At 38.5% G+C, this 19,464-nt stretch overlaps 1 protein-coding gene across 4 annotated transcripts in view; it reads right to left on the minus strand.

Moving 5' to 3' along the window:
- The window catches only part of cdkl5 (cyclin-dependent kinase-like 5), a 47,050-nt gene that overhangs the window by 18,026 nt on the left and 9,560 nt on the right, over positions 1–19,464 (minus strand). For all 4 annotated transcript variants that reach the window (XM_038701522.1, XM_038701521.1, XM_038701519.1 and 1 more), the window contains 7 exons: positions 10,090–10,135; positions 9,860–9,996; positions 8,866–8,986; positions 6,876–6,935; positions 5,827–5,917; positions 3,130–3,232; positions 161–247 (listed from right to left, as the gene is read on the minus strand). In XM_038701522.1, the coding sequence (XP_038557450.1) occupies positions 161–247; positions 3,130–3,232; positions 5,827–5,917; positions 6,876–6,935; positions 8,866–8,986; positions 9,860–9,996; positions 10,090–10,135 (645 nt within the window). The remainder of the gene's footprint in view (positions 1–160; positions 248–3,129; positions 3,233–5,826; positions 5,918–6,875; positions 6,936–8,865; positions 8,987–9,859; positions 9,997–10,089; positions 10,136–19,464) is intronic.

Below are 19,464 nucleotides of genomic sequence, written 5' to 3' on the forward strand. Positions count from 1 at the left end.
ACACTGCCACGAGAGAGAGAGAGAGAGAGAGAGAGAGAGAAGAGCTGAAGAGAGAAGGATAGGAGGTAAAAAAAACAGAGGGGGAGGAGAAGGAGAAAGAAGAAGCAAAGAAGAAGAACACAAGTGACCACAGAAAGGATAGAAAAGAATTGTTTTATACCCTGATTCCATGAAAGCGAGGGTTGTTATAGAAGAGTTTCATCTGCTCTGCAGGAAGCGGCCCCAAAACCTTCTGAATGGTGAAGAGCTAGAGAAAAATGAAGCAGCATCATAGTTAATAAGTGACAGTAGACTGCATTTGAACACCATGTCTAGAACTCTCCTTGGTCATTCTTTGTAACATTTATGAGCATTTTAAAAAGGCTTTAAATGTTAAACGAATAGCAACAAAGTTTTTACTTGACCTTGGAAACAGCAGTTGATAAAACAGTCTCACCTCAAAGTCCATTTAGTGCAGACATTTCTAAGTGAGATTGTTATGTCAGCTGCTGTTTCCAAAATCAAGAACAAACTTTTGATCTCAACTTTTAAGCCAATGTGGAGAAGACATCCTTAAAGTTCTCAAAATAGGAAATGTACAGTAAATTTCCATGACAACTGGGCAAACTCTATCTGCTGATGAAGATCATGTGACAAACAGCTACTGAATAGACCTTTAGGATATTTTTTCTAAATTATGGATATTGCTGCAGTCGCTCTTAAAAAAATCAAATTAACTGTGATTTTTGTGTATTTTAAATGTTTTAACTGCATTCAAGAGACTGCATTTTCCCCTTGCATGCAAACTTGTCTATTGTTTGTATTTGTTTAAACTTGCTTTGACTGATTTTCTGTCCACTAGGGGGCAGCAGAAACAAGCTGTAAACAAAACAATGACATATTATCACCTTATAAACATGTTAGCAACTTGTGGCTTTTTTATACATTGAGCAGTAATGGACATGAACATTACGACAAGGCAAATTTACTTGTATAGCACATTTCAACAACAATGCAATTCAAAGTGCTTTACATAAAACATAAAAGCAACGAAGGAATATAAAAAGAAATTTAACTATAATAGTTCAAACAGGACAGTGAAAATTACAGTGCAGTGATTACATTAGCAGTAATTGGGAGTGTTTGTGTCGACCTGATGAACACCAAAGTCCAATATTAACTCTCCTTTTAGCTTTCTTTTCCTCTCTACCAACTCCTACAGGAAATATTGTTGTGGTGGCAGCCCGGCTGACGGTGAGTGTCCTGTTTTTTTCTCCTTTTTATCAGTTTTCTGCTTTTTTCCTTGGTTTTCTGTTCTCTGCCTGCTTCCCTGTGTTTTCTCCCCTGTGTGCTCTCTCTCCCTCTGCTCCTGAGCCCCGCCAACTACCTGCACCTGCATTCCATCAGCCACCTAGTCAGCCTGCCACACCTGCCAGTAGTCACCTCATGACTGCCTGTATTTCAACCCCAGTTCTCCACACCATCCTCGCTTGATCGTCGTTGCTCCATACCCGGTGCCACTTCTGTGTTCAGGCTTCCATGTTTCTTGTTTTTTCACATTTACCCTGTGCCTTGTCGCTGTCTTCCCTAACCTTGTCTCTCTGTCTGTTTCCCTCCCAGGTACACTCACCCTCGTCCTCCGTTCGGCTGGGCTCATCCACTGGCCCACTCCTCCTCGGACTTCCCTCACGGCGTCCTCCCTGTTCCCCCGCCTCTCCTCGCTTCCTCGGCCCCTGTGTTCCCCGGCTCCCTGGCCCCCTGTCTCCTTGGTTCCCTGTGCCTGTGCTTCCCTGACGTCCTCCTCTCCCTCCACTCCAGTCCCTCTCACCCTTTTTCCCTCAATAAACCTCCTTCCCTCAGAGTGCTGCATTTGGGTCCTCTCTGTCCACACACCACACCCCGTAACAAATATAACCGTATCTTTAGATGCTAAAGGCTCCACTATGTTCACCAGCTATCTGCTAACATTGCATATCTGTTGTTTGGTGGCATGCAATCACTTTTAAGAGCTAGTTGCTGAAAACAGCTGCAGGTGAGAGTAAACTAAAATAAAAACCACCACCCCACCACCATAAAAACCAAAACAATGAGTTAAAGAGGTCACATTAGGCTCATTTTCAGGTTCAAAATTTTATTTAGGGGCTGTACCAGAACAGGTATACATGGTTTAATTTTCAAAAAACACCCTTTTTTTGTTTTTGTCATACTGCACATTGCTTCAGCTCCTCTTTTCACCCTCTGTGTTGAATGCTTCATTTTAGCCATGGAGGGATACATCTCACCTCTACAAGATCTTTGTTGGGAGTTCCACATGTGCAGTTTCTAGTTAAGGATTACTAGCCAGTCAGAAGCAGAGTAGGGTGGGTCCTGAGAAGCCGGTAAACATGGCTTTGGTTCAGCTGTATATCCCCTTACCAGCTTAGCAACATGGACTGGAGCAAGAGTTTCAGAGTGGTGAGTTATTAATTTGTATAAAATATGGGATACATGAATCCATAAAGTCTCGTGGTGGCTTGGGCTGGAACTTGGGCTCTACTAACTAAATGTGCAAATGGATGAATCAATAAATTTATTTCAGTTAGTGGGTTAGTTGATTGAGGGTCTACAGACAGAGGGTTTTCTATGTTGTAGATATTGTACAAATTTGAGTTTGGCCTGTATATAGATACATTTGACTGAGCTTGTTTAATCAATAATATGTTAAAAAGTAAGGACAAATGCTTATTTCCAGATCCAAGAGCCCACCATGTCATCTTCCAACTGCTTATTTTGTCTCATCCATACAATAGAAAGATATCTTTCTTGTCCAGGTGTTGTTCCCAAAACATTTTGAGTTATTTTCGTCACTGTTCCTGCTCCCTTTAAAATGTGCATTTTATTACATAAAAAACTTCAAACCCAAATCGGCTCTTCATCAGGTCAGAAGAACCATTTATTTTGTCCTTTTAAGAAACTGAGATAAAGAAAAGTTTTGTATCCTCACAGTGGAGAAGCTACTGTACCGTCTACAAAAATCTGCCGTCCTTATTTGACAAATTTCTCAAAACGATTAATCGTTTATCACTGTAAAATCATTGCTGATTAATTTTCTGTCGAACGGCTAATTGACTACTGGAGTACTCGTTTCATCACGACTTGGGGCTCACCAACCTGATCTATCTCACTTTCCCCTGGAAACAAAGGCTGTCCGTCACTCAGCTCGCCGAGGATACACCCCACAGACCACATGTCCACCGCCTTTCCATAGGGAGCCCTGAGATGGATAGAGAGAGAGAAAGAGACAAAATGTTATTTATGTGAAGAATGTCAATGATAGCTTGTGATGAAATTATCAGTTAGATTGCAGCACTGATGATAGTGATGGTGAAAATGAGAATCAGGATGATAGGGGTGAAAATGAAGTAACCAAATGAAGAGCAGATGATTATGACAATGATGGTGATAACATTTTTAGTGGTGGTGAAGTCAAACAAAATAATGGATGCTGTGTTTCTCATGGAGATGCTCACAAAGAAGATGGTCATTTCTGAGTGAACAGAGCTGAGGAGTCTGGTGAGAAATGGCGAGAGATCTGGCAGCAGAGAAGCAGAGGAGCAGTGGTGTTGGAGGGAGAGAGTATTTGAGTGGGTGGCATTCAAACGCTGTCTCAATAAATGTTCCAGGGCATTTACTAAATCAGGCTACAGCAGTGAGGCTAGATGACGTTCAGCTGTCTCCAAGCTAGAATGGACATTCAATGCAGCAAATGTATCAAAAACAACTGCAAAACAGAAATTTGATCTCAGGATGTGGTGTGTACGGCGGTTCTTGACATATATTGTAGCAGGTGAACCATCGCCTCTTTTTGGGGAAAAAGAGTAACACCTGTTTCTCAGTGATCTGAGAAACAATGAGGGTGAAAAAGGGGAACACGGACATTAGAAAGAAACAGAAAAATAATGTTGATCTTAATAAATAAAATATAATTTTTAAAAATACTTTAATATAAAACTGACCATATGGGTGAAATTTATCTCAAAGAACCATACTTAATTTAACCATTCTGTTTAATTAACATTGACTTAACTTAACCACATTGCCTGTGGTCCCACAGACCCCGCTGCAGTATGTGTGATAAAAATACTAATAGTCAAAATCAACTAATTAATTATAACTAAAACCCAATATGTGCAAGGTTTTGAAGTACATACATTTCATGAGGGTGACAAAATAAGGAAATTATCATAATGCAAAGTTAAAATACCAAATAAGGAAATATCACATGTTAATTATGCTATTATGGCCGTTGAATGAACACATATCTATTCCTTTATTTTTATAGTGTTTATAGTGTTTTGTATTTTACCAGATGCAGAACATGTGAAAATACATTTTATTTAACCATGTTTCACAGCTTCAGGCCTAACAGAAGGAATGCGTCACTTTCAGTAGCAGACTTTTCAAATATGCCATCAATTCAATATCGCACTGTAAACTATAAATCTTAAAATTACAAAAAGTCATGATGTATCAAGCTGATAAAACCATGTTAAGTATGTTTTGAGCTGTTGGCCTCCAGAACACTAAACAGGACATTAGGGTTATTCCAGTGCTTGTGAACCTTCATCAACAACCTGCCAAATACAAAAGATCCATTTTAGACAAATTTAATAAATAAAAATAAGTCCAGTGTATTTCAATTAGAGATGAAACTCTCAGTTATTAATCAAGTAGTCAATCAACAGAAAAATTTATATATTGGCAGCTGGTTACAGCTTATCCAATAACAAGATATGCTACTTTTCTTTATATATCACTGCAAATTGAATATCTTTAGGAGTTTTAAACGTAAATGCTCCGTATTTGTATAGCGCCTTTCTAGTCTTTGCGACCACTAAAAGCGCTTTTACACTACATCACATTCTGGGTTCACTATCTATTCACTATAAATTGTGGTTTTACTATGTTTTGCTGATGTTTTAAAGAACAAATGATTTAAGCTAAGAGAGAGCAAATTGTCCTATATAACTTCAAGTTTGGTGATTTTTTTTTTAGATAAATGGAAGGATTGAATGTTCCTCTTGAGCTTAAGATAAATCCTATAATTAAGCTAAATAAACAATAAAAAGCAGAGAAATCATTTTTTTGCATATTCTTATTGGAGTAACTTCTTCAGCATGGATCACTGGAAACCACAAGCTATCTGTTTACCATTTCAGTATTAGCACCAATACAGGCCTGGAGTGTCGCTCCCAGCTGACATTGAGTGAGAGGTGGGGTACACCCCGGACAGTTCGCCAGTCAGTCACAAGGATGACACAGAAAGGCTGGCCGACAGGGTCGAACTCCCAGAAACCTCTTTCTATGAGGTGATAGTGTTAACCACTGCACCACCATTTATCACTCCTTCAATCAAATGAAAATGTTCCACAAGTGCTGTATAATTTTAGATGCATTTTTGTGAATATTCAGCCTGACACATTTGGGAGTTTTGGAAACTTTGGTCTCAGTTTATTGTGACTGGCACACTGGTGGGTCGCTTTATTTACAGAGTCTATCATTTACTTTTCATTCAGTCAAATTACTCTAACAAGATCTTCGCAGTGACTTTGGCAGATTTTGAAAGTGGGAAAATGAGAGCACTGTTATTGGATCAGTACTGTGGTATTGGCAACGGTATCGGCAGAGAAAATGATTGGTCTGTGTGTCTCTATCTGATACAATGTTACACAAAAACTCTGAAGAGATAAACAAAAATAATACTGTGAATTATTAGCAACAGCCAACAGAATGAGGTCCATTTTTCTCTCTTCTTGTTTCTCATTTAGTCTCCTACACACACACACACACACACACACACAGACTCACCCCAGCAGCAGCTCAGGCGAGCGGTACCACCTTGTAGCCACATACTCAGTGTAGTTGGCATCTGTTCCTTCAGAAAGGTTACGAGCAAAACCTGAGCCAGAGTAACATGGAAATGAGTAAATCACATACACCTGATACTGTATTTTAAACATCCAGCACTCTGTGATAACATGCAGACTATTTGTAGTCCTTCAAATAATGGTATAAATAACTAATTAAGGATAAAGTACAATCAACAACCAAATCATTTGGACGGCTACAGTGACAACATGATCATCATCTCATGTGACCACACTCTAACTAATTCTGTCACTGCAGGCGGGCTGAGACCATGCTTTAGATAACTGGTGTACAGGGAGTTAATTTTAAGCATGAAAAATCACAATAAAAAGAAAGCCAGCTCCAACAGTGAATAACAAATAAATCTCACCCCAGCTGACTCAGTAGGGTTGCATTAGCCAATTATGCAAAGCTGATTGACCGTGTGATTTTGCAAAGACTCATCCAAATGTAGAATATACACCTGGGAAACTGTAAAATGACAAAACTATGCTGTATCTATACATATTAGTAGTATTTTACAGGGAATAGGTGCCTAACATTAACCTGACTGTCTTGAAATATACCTTTGGCAGATTCATTGTGATAACAACCCCCGGAGTACATTTTATAATGCTGGTTGGCTGCTTCCCAATGACAGAATTGATCCCTTCTGATACACAACTTACAAGGTGACAAATTAATGGTAGGATTTTTCACAGGGACGTGAGCCCAAGAAATCAAACTGGACACAATGAAATCACAGATGTAACTCCAAAAATCACAGATATTTTGACAGCATTACGACGAATATGCACATACAGTGGGATGTCTAATAAATCACCAGTAAAAGCTGATTCAGTCTGTTAAACACATTCCTTGATTTTACAATGAGTTGCCTTTATTTGACAAGGCAAATGTGCAGAGACTGTATGGTTTTACTGCACATGTAAATCTCTCGTGACAATATGGCTGCTGTAAAGAAGAGCAGGAGAAGAACAATGACTCACCAAAGTCACAGAGTTTGAGAACATCCTCAGAGCTGATGAGGAGGTTTTCCGGCTTGATATCTGGAGGAGAGACGCAGACAAAAGGCTGCTAACAACATGTTTCAGTTACAGCACAATATCCTACAACATTCTAATACAGTAATTTAGTTGTTGACTCTTGAAGACCTGTTTTGGATCCTAAAACATTTTAAATGTTTTGATTTTCCACATTTTCTTTATTCACTCTACTGTTTTCTGTAAATATTATTATTTTTCTTGTTGGGAAAATATATTTGTTGACCTGAAGGCAGTGAAATTTAAATATCTTCAAGGTTCAGTGTGTAAGGTTTTAGTGGCATCTAGTGGTGAGGGTTGCGAATTGCAATCAGTGGCTCACGGTGCATTCATGTGCTCCTCGGATTGTCCCATTTCCCGAGTTGTTAAATCGTTCTTCTGTATTCAGTGTGTGTTCATGTGTTCTTAAATCGGGATGTGGAATCAACATGGACACGCTACTACAAAGATGGATTAGCATTATCAGAGCATATAAAAAACACACAGACATCTATATCACTGCACAGCAAACTAATTATAACAATAATAATTATAACCATATTACAAATTACATGTTTGCAAAATATGTGTGTGATTTTGCAAGAATCAAAGTTCTGTATACTAGTCTATGTCCCATGTACATTTTTATTTCTCTTTTTGCAATAAAGATTTAAGAAGAAAAAAAAAAGATACTGATTATACCACACAACTTGAATGCACCGCCACCCCCTCTCTTTCCAAGCAAGCATGAGAAGCTATGGTGGCTGTCATGTTCTGTCGGCTCTTGTGCTAAATAATACATGTGCTCCACCATTTGGCCAAATTTATCTTCTTTTCTTACTTCTAATAAATAAGTCGACAACTACTACTACTAGTAGTACTACTACGTTACTTGTTTTAGTTCTTCTTCCTCTTCATACGTATTCAAGTAGTGATGAAATGCACTCTGTAGAGCTCTTTGACCATTTGGGGTACCTAACATGGCGACGTCCATTTAAGAGGACCCGCAGTGTATGTAGATTGAAATGGCTCAATCTAAGATAATAAAATATTGTAATCAACCTCTAAGACTCCTGATAATCGGTTGCACTCCAGACTCATATTGACGGTTAGCCAAGGCTCTTTGGCGTCGCTTTTGAATGCCCTGGGTACCCCTTTAAGTGTCATTTTTAGACCTTTAAGGCCCCACACTCAAGTTAGTAACGCTTAGCAACAACAAATATGCAATGTCCGGTTAGACTTTCCAAATAAAACGCTAGTGTTTCGATACATCGTCATTTTGAAACGGGACGTTATTAAAGTCGTGAAACATTGCAATTTAGTTAGGTTTAGGCACAAAAAGTACTTGGTTAGAATTAGGCAACAAACTACTTGGTTAAATTTAGGAAAAGATCATGGTTTGGGTTAAAATAACTACACAAGTCAGTTAACACGCAAGTTAACTTACATCACTTGTGTGACTTACGCAATTTACGTAACTTTTTGTTTCATATGGGACACGAATCCCGGTTTCCTGGTTCATAGTCAGGGTTCTGGCTCTCCATCCACCCCAACCACCTCCTTACTAATTATTTTCTGTTAAACATCATATACCTACCTTTACTGTCAAAAACTGACGCTACAGGGCTACCCCCAATGTGTTGAACTATGACGCTATAGGGATCCCAAGTGCGCTACAAACTGACGCCGTCTTGACCATGCGACCATATGTGACGAGTTGGGGAGTGAGAATGGGCTGGATAATCAGAGTTAGTGACATAGCCAATTTCTTGTTGGTAAGGGAGACATTTTATAGATCACTTCAAGCATCAAAAGTGTCACAAAATTCTTGAATCATTGCCAGATTCCCCCTCTCCACTGTTTTACATGAGAAAACTTTGATTTGAAGACTCAACACAAGTAGCTGACATCGACTTTTTGTGGTAGAGACATATGGAACTAAAGATAAACTCCTCACCTCTGTGTACTATCTCATTCTTGTGACACCAGTTGATGGCTTTGATGAGCTGGTAGATGTAGCTGCGGACTTTATCAGGTGGTGCACCGTTGGGCAGCTCTTCTAAAAGCTCCAGCATGTTCTGCAAACAACAAAAAAAATGTACCTGTAGAAAATTATGCTTGTGTAGCGGGAATCAGCATCACAGAGAACCTGACATGTCATCTCACATCTGCACGCTGGTGAAGAAAGCTCAGAAACGCCTGTATTTCTTGAGGAAGCTTAAGAAGGCCAAGTTCCCACGCCAAGTTCTTGTCAGCTTTTATAGAGGAGCAATAGAAAGCATCCTGACTGGAAACATCAAAAACTGGCATGGGATGTGTATGGCCTAGGACCGGAGGGCTCTGCAGCGGGTGATTAAAACTGCTCCGAAGATCATTGGTACCACCTCCCAAGCATCAGTGATATCGGTGAAGTGCCTATGCAAACTCTAATTCATCCTCAGCACTGCTCCATTGATTATAGTTTGTTTTCATTGATAGTTTATTTCTGTTTACCATTTTTTTTATAATTTATTCTGTATAAATGTATATTGTTTGCTATGTAGCAGAAGGGAGTTACACAACACAATTTCACTCCATAACTTGTTATACAATGTGACAATAAACCTACCTACCTACCTAAATAATTCTTACAGTGGGGATTTTTGTTGGGTTTTTTTAAAACTCCGACCGGGGAGTGACAGGGGACACCATGCTAAAATGACTCGAGTACAGAATGAAAATAAAACCTGTCATGAAATCAACACTTGGCTGGATACCCTGGCAGCACAGTGGGGAATACCATTATTCACCAACAGCATAGTTCATTTGTTGCCATGGTGAGGCTTTTTTATGCTTTACTGAGCAGTCTCAACATCCTGAAACTTAAGAGTCCAGATACAGCCAAATACAGATATGTATTGCAAAAATGAATGTGTACACAGTGAAATAATAATGATAGTCATTAAGCTGACCCTCTCAACATATTCAAAGACAAGGTAGAGTTTCCCCCTCCTGCGAAAAGCCTCCTTCAGCTCGACGATGTTGTCCTGCTTCAGTGTCCGAAGCATCTTTAGCTCCCGAAGAGTCGTCTCCTTGACCTCCTCATTTTCTGTGCGGAAATTAAGGAGACAGAAATGATCCAGCTGTTTGGCTCTTCCTCTGTTGCTCCCTCCTTTACTCCCTCCCTCACTCCTTCACTCACCTTCGCTGTCTTTGAACTTCTTAATGGCCACCAGCTCATTGGTGTCCTGTGAAGAAATGAGGATGTGAGTTGTGTTAAGACCAAAGAAAACAACTTATTGAGTTAAACAAATGCCTCAGCAAGATATATAGACAGACTGATACAAATATACCTAGAACATTAAGATCACAGTAAAAAGAATACATAGAATGTATTTGTAGAAGGAAAGAAAAGTGAGGATATTTCAATAGATTTCCTGCCCACTCTTAATATGAATTTTTTGATGTGTGCCCAAAAGCCATGCTGATCCTCTTATTTCAATTATTTCAATGCAGGGCAGTCATGGAAAATAGCACGTCCTTGGCATAGTTAATATGCAGCTTCAGCTTCTTGTAGGTTGCTTGATTGACCTTGCTGAATTTGCTGGTGTGGTTGCAGATTCAGAGATTTACCATAACTTTGTTTCAAAGTCCGTGCAGTGCAACCGCAATGCAAAGGTTTAGACATTGCATATATGTTGCACAGTTTTACTGGAAAACAATATAAGGGTAGGTTTTGTTTGTGATCATATAGTGTAATCATACAGCAAATTTATGGAAAGCTTTTTTTAGTTTTAGGAAACACGTGCGTTTGTTGTAGCTTTTCATAGGGCTTAAACACAGGTCTTTTGTTCTTCAAAAAACCATAAGAAATGGGACACTCACAGGATAATCACGTCTTCAAATTTTCTTTATCAGGTTTTACTGTATTTATATCTACTATTGGGTATATTGGGTAAAGATTGACATCATGCTTTCATCACCCATTTTTCAGTGGAATAAATAATTAAATGTCAGTCTATAAAATGAGATTTGCAATGTTTTATGGCAGGTGCATTATCTTGCTGAAAGAGGCCACTGCCATCAGGGAACACCGTTTCCATGAAAGGGTATACATGGCCTGCAACAATGCTTAGGTAGGTGGTATGTTTTCAGTATCCACATGGATGGCAGGACTCAGTGTTTCCTAGGAGAACATTGCCCAAATCATCACTCTGACGTCTTTTCTTTCAGAACAAGCTTGAAAATTTTCAGCAGTTTGCTCCACAGTAGCTCGTCTGTTGGACCGGATCACACGGGGCAGCCTTTTCTCCCCATGTGCATCAATAAGCCTTGGCTGCACATGGCCCTGTTCACCGCTTTTCCATCCTTGGACCACTTTTGATGGGTACTGACCACTGCAGACCAGGAACACCCCACAGCAGCTGAAGTTTTGGAGATGCTCTGACCCCAGTCATCAAACCATCACTATTAGGCTCTTGTCAAAGTCAAAGTTTGAGGACAAAATGTTCACTTGCTTGTGTGCTGTGCACACAGTCTCTTTCCATGATGAGTGAAGCTTTGTCTACATACACTGCAGGCATGTAACATCATGAGCCTTTACTGGCATTACAACTTGTTATCCATGCTTCCAATATTTGAGTGGACCCGCAGTGTTTCTAATCTGTGTTGCTCTTTCTTTTATACCACCTGCAATAATTACTTACTTACAGTTCTGGTCTGAGTTTAAGTTACCAGCTACTAGCTGCTATTTCTCACTTTAATTCCATGTGTCAAGTTTGAACTAAAGCTGTCTAAACATGTGCTGTTTCATAAAAACACCTGAGTGCCATGTAAAAACATACGTCTAAAAGGACAAATTGTATTGTTTTCCAGCAAGTAGTTTTTTTTCTAAATTTCTGAAAATATTTATATATTTGCTGCCATGACATTTCTGTTCCACATCCTTGATTAAATGGGGAACCGGCCTATACAATCTTAATGTTGGACTAGGGCTGGACAATAAAACAATAACAATAATTATCGCAATATAATTTTTTTCAATAACAATATAACAAATGTTCAATAAATATTCAATAAATGTTTGATTTTATTCACTTGAATCATTCACAATTAGGACTTAATTTTTTATTAAGATGATTATTTTGTTGAGGAAAAAGGACTTAAAAAAAGCTTTTACTTAATTTTACTCATGCATGTGTGTTGAAAAACATTTTATCATAATTGTTTTGAATGTTCTACCTCAGATTTGTGAAGTGATCCACTGTTTGGCTTCAAGTGTTGACCATAAAGAAGAAGAGTTTAAACCACAATTAACCATCAGGTTTCTTCAACTTTTCCTCAGTAGCAGAAATCAGCCTTAAAAGCCTCAAAAGAAATAAAGATTTGATACTTATCGTGATAATAATCGATATTGAAAGATATGAAACTTTTTATCCTGCGATGGACTGGTGACCTGTCCAGGGTGTACCCCGCCTTTGGCCCAATGTAAGCTGGGATTGGCTCCAGCCCCCTGCGACCTTGTACGCAGGATAAGCAGTTGATGATGGATGGATGGATGGATGAAACTTTTTATCGTAGTAACATTTTTGGCCATATCGTCCAGACCTATGTTGGACCCTGAGGCTTGAGTGGGTAAAGTCAGTGAGGGAATAACAAGAAACAGGCTAGTCTCCCTCTGTCCTCTGTTATGCTCATGTTCCTCTATCGTCCTTTTGTTTAAGGAGGGTCAGACAACAGAGTCAACCTCTCAGTGTCGAGATAAGCTGACGAGGAGAGGAGCTGCACGCCGACTGGCAGTGCTCTCGCTCACACAAGCTGATTGTTTGACTGAACGTGTTTTTAAATCCAAAGCTGTCTGTTTAGAGATTTACACTTCAGAGATGACTGAAATAAACAACATGGATTTACAACTCTAACAACACTTAATCCTAAAAGTAATGTTACAATTTCCATTGAAGGGAAGTGTGTATCTGAATAGCAAATTGGGAGATTTACTGTGGAAAAAAGCAGTAAAAACCAGGCAAAATAGAAACACACATACAGCACATGTGACATTTCAAGCTTGGTGGCAGCACTATGTAATGTGCTGATGAGGCTTGTGCTCATGTGTAGTGTCCATGACCTCCACTGATTTACCTTTTGAGCCACTGTTAAGCCAGCACAACTAAAAATAGTCTCATTTTCTGCTGACGACACGAGCAGGCCCTGATTGTCACATTACACAGAAGAGTAAAGCCTGAACGTTTTGCTCTTCAGAGATGTAGCCAAGCTAAAACAGTCAAAGTCTGCATCTGAAACAAAGCCTCATTTTAAAGCGAAAAAAAACTATAATCATTTTCAACACTGATAAATATAAATAATTTTTTCATAGTCGTGAAATCAAAAGTAACTAGAGCCCAACGGAAGGTGTCTTCAGATAGCTTACTAGTAGTCAAAAACCACAACAGTATTCTGCTTGCAAAAATTTAAAACAGAAAAAATAAACAAACCCGTGAGAATCTGTAACCATACTCTTGCAATCTAGTGTATGCGGTCCAATGCAGTGAGGAATGCACAGACCTGTATATTGGGGAGACTAAACAACCACTACACAAACGCATGGCTCAACACAGAAGGGCCAACTCCTCAGGTCAAGACTCTGCAGTCTACTTACATCTGAAGGACAGAAGACACACGTTTGATGACCACCAGGTGCACATTTTAGACAGAGAAGATGGATGGTTTGAAAGAGGTGTCAAGGAAGCCATCTACAGGGTTGAGAAGCCGTCATTGAACAGGGGAGGGGGTCTACGCCACCACTTATCCCCCACTTACAATGCTGTCCTTTCATCACTTCCCAGGAAACTCAACAAACGTAACCTATTGGCCTCAGGTGAAGATACCAACGATGGTCGTTCAGTCTTGGCCACAGGTAGTCTTAACGACTGTAACGACTGTCGTCACAGCAACAAGGAACACTAACGAACCAGCGGTATCGATGACCCGGGATAATGATCCCGCTGAGGTTAAATAGCTGAGTTTCCCTGCCAGTCAGTCAGAACTGAAGAAGTCCTTTGGATAAGGGACGAAACGTCTTCCAGTATCTTCAACCAAGTCCAGTTGCCCTTCATTTTAACCTTTGTTGGATATCTTGCTACTATCTATTGTCACTTGTAGATCTCTTACTTTATTGATGCTTGCATGTTGTTCCCCAAATGTAAGTTGCTTTGGATAAAAGCGTCTGCCAAATGAGTAAATGTAACCAGCCAATGTTTAGTGTTTTTACTTGACAAAAGACTTAAGCAATTAACCTGTCATCAAATAGTCACAGATCCATTTTCTGTTGATCAGCTACTGCTAATGAATTAACATATGACTTTAGCACTACAATACAGCATAGAGATACTGTATAGGCAGCAGGAAACACTGGCTAGCGTGTAGGTTGTGCTATTGTTGCTCTCAAAACACAAATTCAAGATAACACATAAGCCTCCATACACACACCCACATACGCTAATACAACACTTCCATAAAGTGCCAGAACATTGCACAAACGCTAGCACACATTCGCTCTGCTAATTAAATGTTCCATCAAACACACACCATACTGTAACGTATACATCAGTTATATAGGAGCACATATTTAAAATGCATTTAATTTCTTTGTAGTACAGTTAGAGTCTGTTCTGAGTCACCTGGCTGGGTTTTAGCCCAGTGCTCAGATTCTCTTTGATTCCCTCAGCCATACACAGGTCTGCTGTTGATTCTTAACAGGGTGACCCATTTACCATCAGCATAGTCTCCATATTCAATACCTCCCTCTTCCTCTCCATCACGCGCACACACACACATACACACACACACACACACACACTGCTTCTCTCTCTCTCCCTCTTCCACCTTTTTCTCTTTTGCCCTGCTTCCAGTAGAGAAAAGTAAAAATAACTGCTCTCTTGCAGCAAAGCTAAAAAGCTTTTATTGCCTTGGTCTGACTCTCTGGCTCTAAATGTGAAAATTAATCCCCTACACTGTTACACACTGTAAGTGGGACACATGTCACATCTCACTTCTTAGTAACCCGTGAAGTCAAAGGACACACAGTTTAACATAAACACACTTTGATAGCTGGTATCTCAATTAGTATGAAATGGAAATTTAGAGATTGAGAGAAAATGCTGAATTTTAAAGAAAAAGTAATTACCTAAAATGTTATTGGGTTAGGGTTGTGCTATGCAATCATGAAAACATATTGTGTGTCAGCCACAGTATCTTTTCTATGGTATACAGCAAAGATGTTCGCCATATTTATTAACGTTTTTTCATGCAGCAGACGAATATGACAAATCTCGTGGTGCTTTCATGACACAGAATATAAGTCATAATCAATAACTAATGGCTTCTGTCTCTCCTGCTTGAACTCTCAGCTGTCACTCTCTCTCTCTCGCTCACCAAAATAACCTATGCTAGCTTTTGCATACAAATAACAGTCAGCAAGCCAAGTCAGTTTAATATTTATTTATATACACTTGCTCCTTTGTGTACTAGCGTTGATACAGAAACATTTGTCTCACAAATGTAGCATTTAACTTGAACAAAGACCTTAACCAGAGCACAAACACTTAAGTGTTGCCCACATTACAGACAGGCATATTTGGAAGATGAGATGATGGAAATGTGACAACAAATTTCAACACGTCTGATAATGCAGATTGTCCTTAAGTTTAGCTTTTATATGCCTCAGTTGGGTTGCAGCTTCCTCTCTCACTATCACATTCTGCTTACCATGTCCTTTTGTTCATGGTCCAAGAATGCACGCATTTGCATTTTTATAATTTCACTCAGTGTATATAATTTATGGTTCATCTAAAATTTTCATGAGGCATAGCGTTGAGAGAACTTCTTTGTCAAATGAAATAAACATGCACAAATGGCATGTACAGGAAAAGGGACCACAGGACAAAAAGCAAGCCCTCACAATACTAATGAATCAACCAACCTTTTTTTTAAATTCAGACACACAAAGTCGTACTGGTCAGTCATCCGTGTAGTTAGGTGTTTTTCACAAATATATTATGTTCATAAATGCGCTGACAGAAGGAACGATATATGACATTGTAATTCTATGCAGTCAAAGCTAAACATGTTGCTTTGTCCACACAGATAAATCTTTACTACAGAACATTTCAGAGTAATGTCAGTCTGATTCAGTTTAGGAGAGTCACAGTATTTCCACAAGTATATAGGTAAAATCTTTAAATGAGCGAAGAGATACAAGTGGATCAAGTTGTAGAATTTATAAAGAGACAAATCATTGTTGATTACTGGCTGATAAGAGAATACAGTGCAGTACAGACTGTTTACCCCTGCCAGAACTCCAGGGCCCAAACCAAACTTGTCTCCTACACATTACATTTATATACAAATTTGCAAATGAAAAGAAGTTTTGTAAGAAATGTTCTTAATTAATGCATCTGCAAAGTTGCAAAATCTTGTTATTGAATGTGTCAGCAAAATGTTCACTGACAATGTATTTGACTTGTTTTCCCTGCAGTATCTGCTCTTGCAATTCAATATCCACCCTTAGCAACCGAGGGTGTAATTTTCACCGTAGATGGGGTGGACATTTCCCCCTCATTTTTCAGGTTGATTTTCTTACTGAAGTCTCTCCAAAAAATGTTCTCTCAAGTGTTCAGCCACCACCATAATCCGCATGAGTGAAGATGTGAGTAGATAAAAATGCTGATACACAAGCTGAGAGGCCATTAATTACTAGTGTGGGGTCAAAGCAATGGAGCAGCAGCAAGTGATATGGCGAGTGCTTTTTTCTGCCCTCACTCTCATCTCTCAGGCTACATACAGGCTGCCTAACCTTCTTGTTGGGGGTTGTTGGAGCTGTATGCAGCTTGAAATTAATATGTGCTAACACTATTCAGGGCTGAAAAAAGCTCCTTGGAACTACATTTGTTAGTTAAAAAAAAGAAGAAATCACATAATCTATTTTAATTTAATTGTCCTAAAAAGATTGTGGACCTGAACATCAGTCAAAAAACAAGTTATATAATAATAAATATCAGTGTAATTTGCTATTTGTGAGATTGGTTTAAGTGTTATTTTAAACTTAAAAAACAAAACCAGATGTGTTTACTTTATTACTATGAGTCTGACGATATTAAAACATGATATTTCTTGTCAAGTTGTCAAGTTGAAACGCTGTCTCACAATATCAGCATGATGCAGTGTGAGGGTGAAATTAGCATAGCAAAATGTAGCTGCATTGCTTAGCTTATTTTGTGACTTTGTCAAATAAAAGAATATTTTACCAGTCATATATTTCGTCATTGAAGATTTATTAAAACTAGTCTTAAAATATCATCTCGTCATGTACCCGTGAACCCAATATCGTGCATTGTGTATCATCTCATCTTGTGAGCTCCATGTGTTGTCGCATCGCTATTTATTACAATTTAACTGAAACCATAAAGTTTCCTGAACCTTTGATATCACAGGATTCACTGGAGAACCTAAAGTCCTGCACCATACCCCAGACCACCCTATAACTTGTACGCAGCACATAAGGAAAATGTGCTGAGACACATAATGCAGACAGCAAAAAAGGTTACAAGGTTTCAAAGTATAATTGGTGAAACAAAATGAGTATATAAGAACAGGGTTACCCAAAGACCTTAAAATGGCATTTAGCATTTTAAGAAAAGTGACACAGGCTTGACGGAATGACAATGATAGCTATTATGCAGATTTACAAGATAAATTATTCACTTACAGTTTTGTTCGGCAGTAGTAAATGTGGACACGGCTATTTTTGTAGCTCTGTGACTTGTCATGGTTTCCTCCCAGTAAAAGGCACCTAAAATTATCTTTAATTACAATTTCCAACTTTGCTTTTTTACACATTGTTGGATAAAGAAAACTGAGAAGTCTTTGTTGTATAAGTCTTCTCTTTCTGTTTTCAGACAGAGCTGCATAAAATGGCACATTTTTGGCATGGTTCTGGAATATCTATTCATCTACAATACATTGTGATTATCTAAAATATGTACATCTAGGATTCCTTTCACCACTGGCGAACTGAATTATTTGTGTTGAAGGCAAAGGGCTCCTTGATTTCTACCCTCTATCACTATCACTAATATGTATGTGCTGCAATTATTTTGTCAATATTGAATAATGTTCAACATTGTTGGTGGTACGGATGTCTAAACCATGGAGTAAACATGGGTATTTTTTCCTTTGATGTTGTAATGCATTTATTGTATTTTATCAATCACAATATCAATTAATTTCATGTAAAATGTGTCGTACTCAATCCCATGATAAATTATGGTGATTGTTGATGAAATGCTTCTTTCGTTCAGATTAAACTGTTAAATAACATCACTTTATTAATGAGGCCTTGTTTGCAGGTGATAATAATAGTTGCAGTAATCTGCTATTAACCCCATTCCTGTCTCATCTGTTAGGTGTTTCATTCATAACAATGTTGATAGATTTAAATATGTTTTTAGCCTCCGAGATTGTTGCATTCACTTATGTACTGTACAGATTTCTAAACATATTGTTCCCGCTCTCTAAAACATCACCACTCCACACAAGATAGACAACATGCCAAAAACTATATCAAAAGCCAGGCTGGAAAATGCCTCCATGAACCTATCATCGTACGCAAATATCCAACACTTACTCAGAACTAAATGACAGCAGTATCTGCTCTTGCAATTCAATATCCACCCTTAGCTCAGAACTAAATGACAGAATAGTTTTTTTGCCAATCACTCCCAAAGCACCATATATGACGGCTGGAGAGTACCCTCAACAGGAGTGCCAAACCTTCATCATCATGGTTATGTAAGTTAAGTCAATCACGTTACGTCAGGTGACTTATTAAGTTGGCGCAGTTTTGCTAGGTTTAGGCACCAAAACCACTTGGTTATGTTAAGGAAAGGATTATGGCTTGGGTTAAAATAAGTAAGTTATGTATGTAAGTTATTTATGTTAAGTTAAGTTATGTAAGTCTTTCTTCTTCTTTCCACAGCATTAAGTATCACCATAACTGCAAACAATTCGACATTGAATTTATTGAGCATCTGCTGAAGCAGCAAAGCAACGTTAAACTTGTAGAAACTGCCAGTGATGTTTACATTTTGTAAAAATACGGAATACTGCTTTTAAACGTGCAGAAAAAAAGTAGTACCACGTTTTGTTTATGAGTTTGCACACCATAAGCAACTGGTGACATCAGGGTAAAAATGTACATCCCAGCTTGTGTGTAGTAATTACCATTGCTGATGACATTTATCAATTAAAATCTACTGGTAAAAGTAAGAAAGGCTAGAGGTGATCTAATATGATTATTCTGAAATTATTGAGATATTTATTTAGCTTATTCGTACTTATGTTTTACATTAAGCAGAAGTCCAATAAAACAGAAATACTAGGCATCCTATTCCCAGTTTCAATTAGGGCTGAAACTAATTCATTATCTATTATTCTGCCAATTACTTTCTTGATTATCATTTGGTTTATGTAACAAAAAGCAGTGGAAAACGCCAATGACAACTTCCGAAAGAACAAAGAAATG

Source organism: Micropterus salmoides, unplaced genomic scaffold (assembly GCF_014851395.1).
Source record: "Micropterus salmoides isolate LMB-PRFRI ecotype aquatic unplaced genomic scaffold, ASM1485139v1 Ms_hic_scaffold_6, whole genome shotgun sequence".
NCBI lineage: Eukaryota > Metazoa > Chordata > Actinopteri > Centrarchiformes > Centrarchidae > Micropterus > Micropterus salmoides.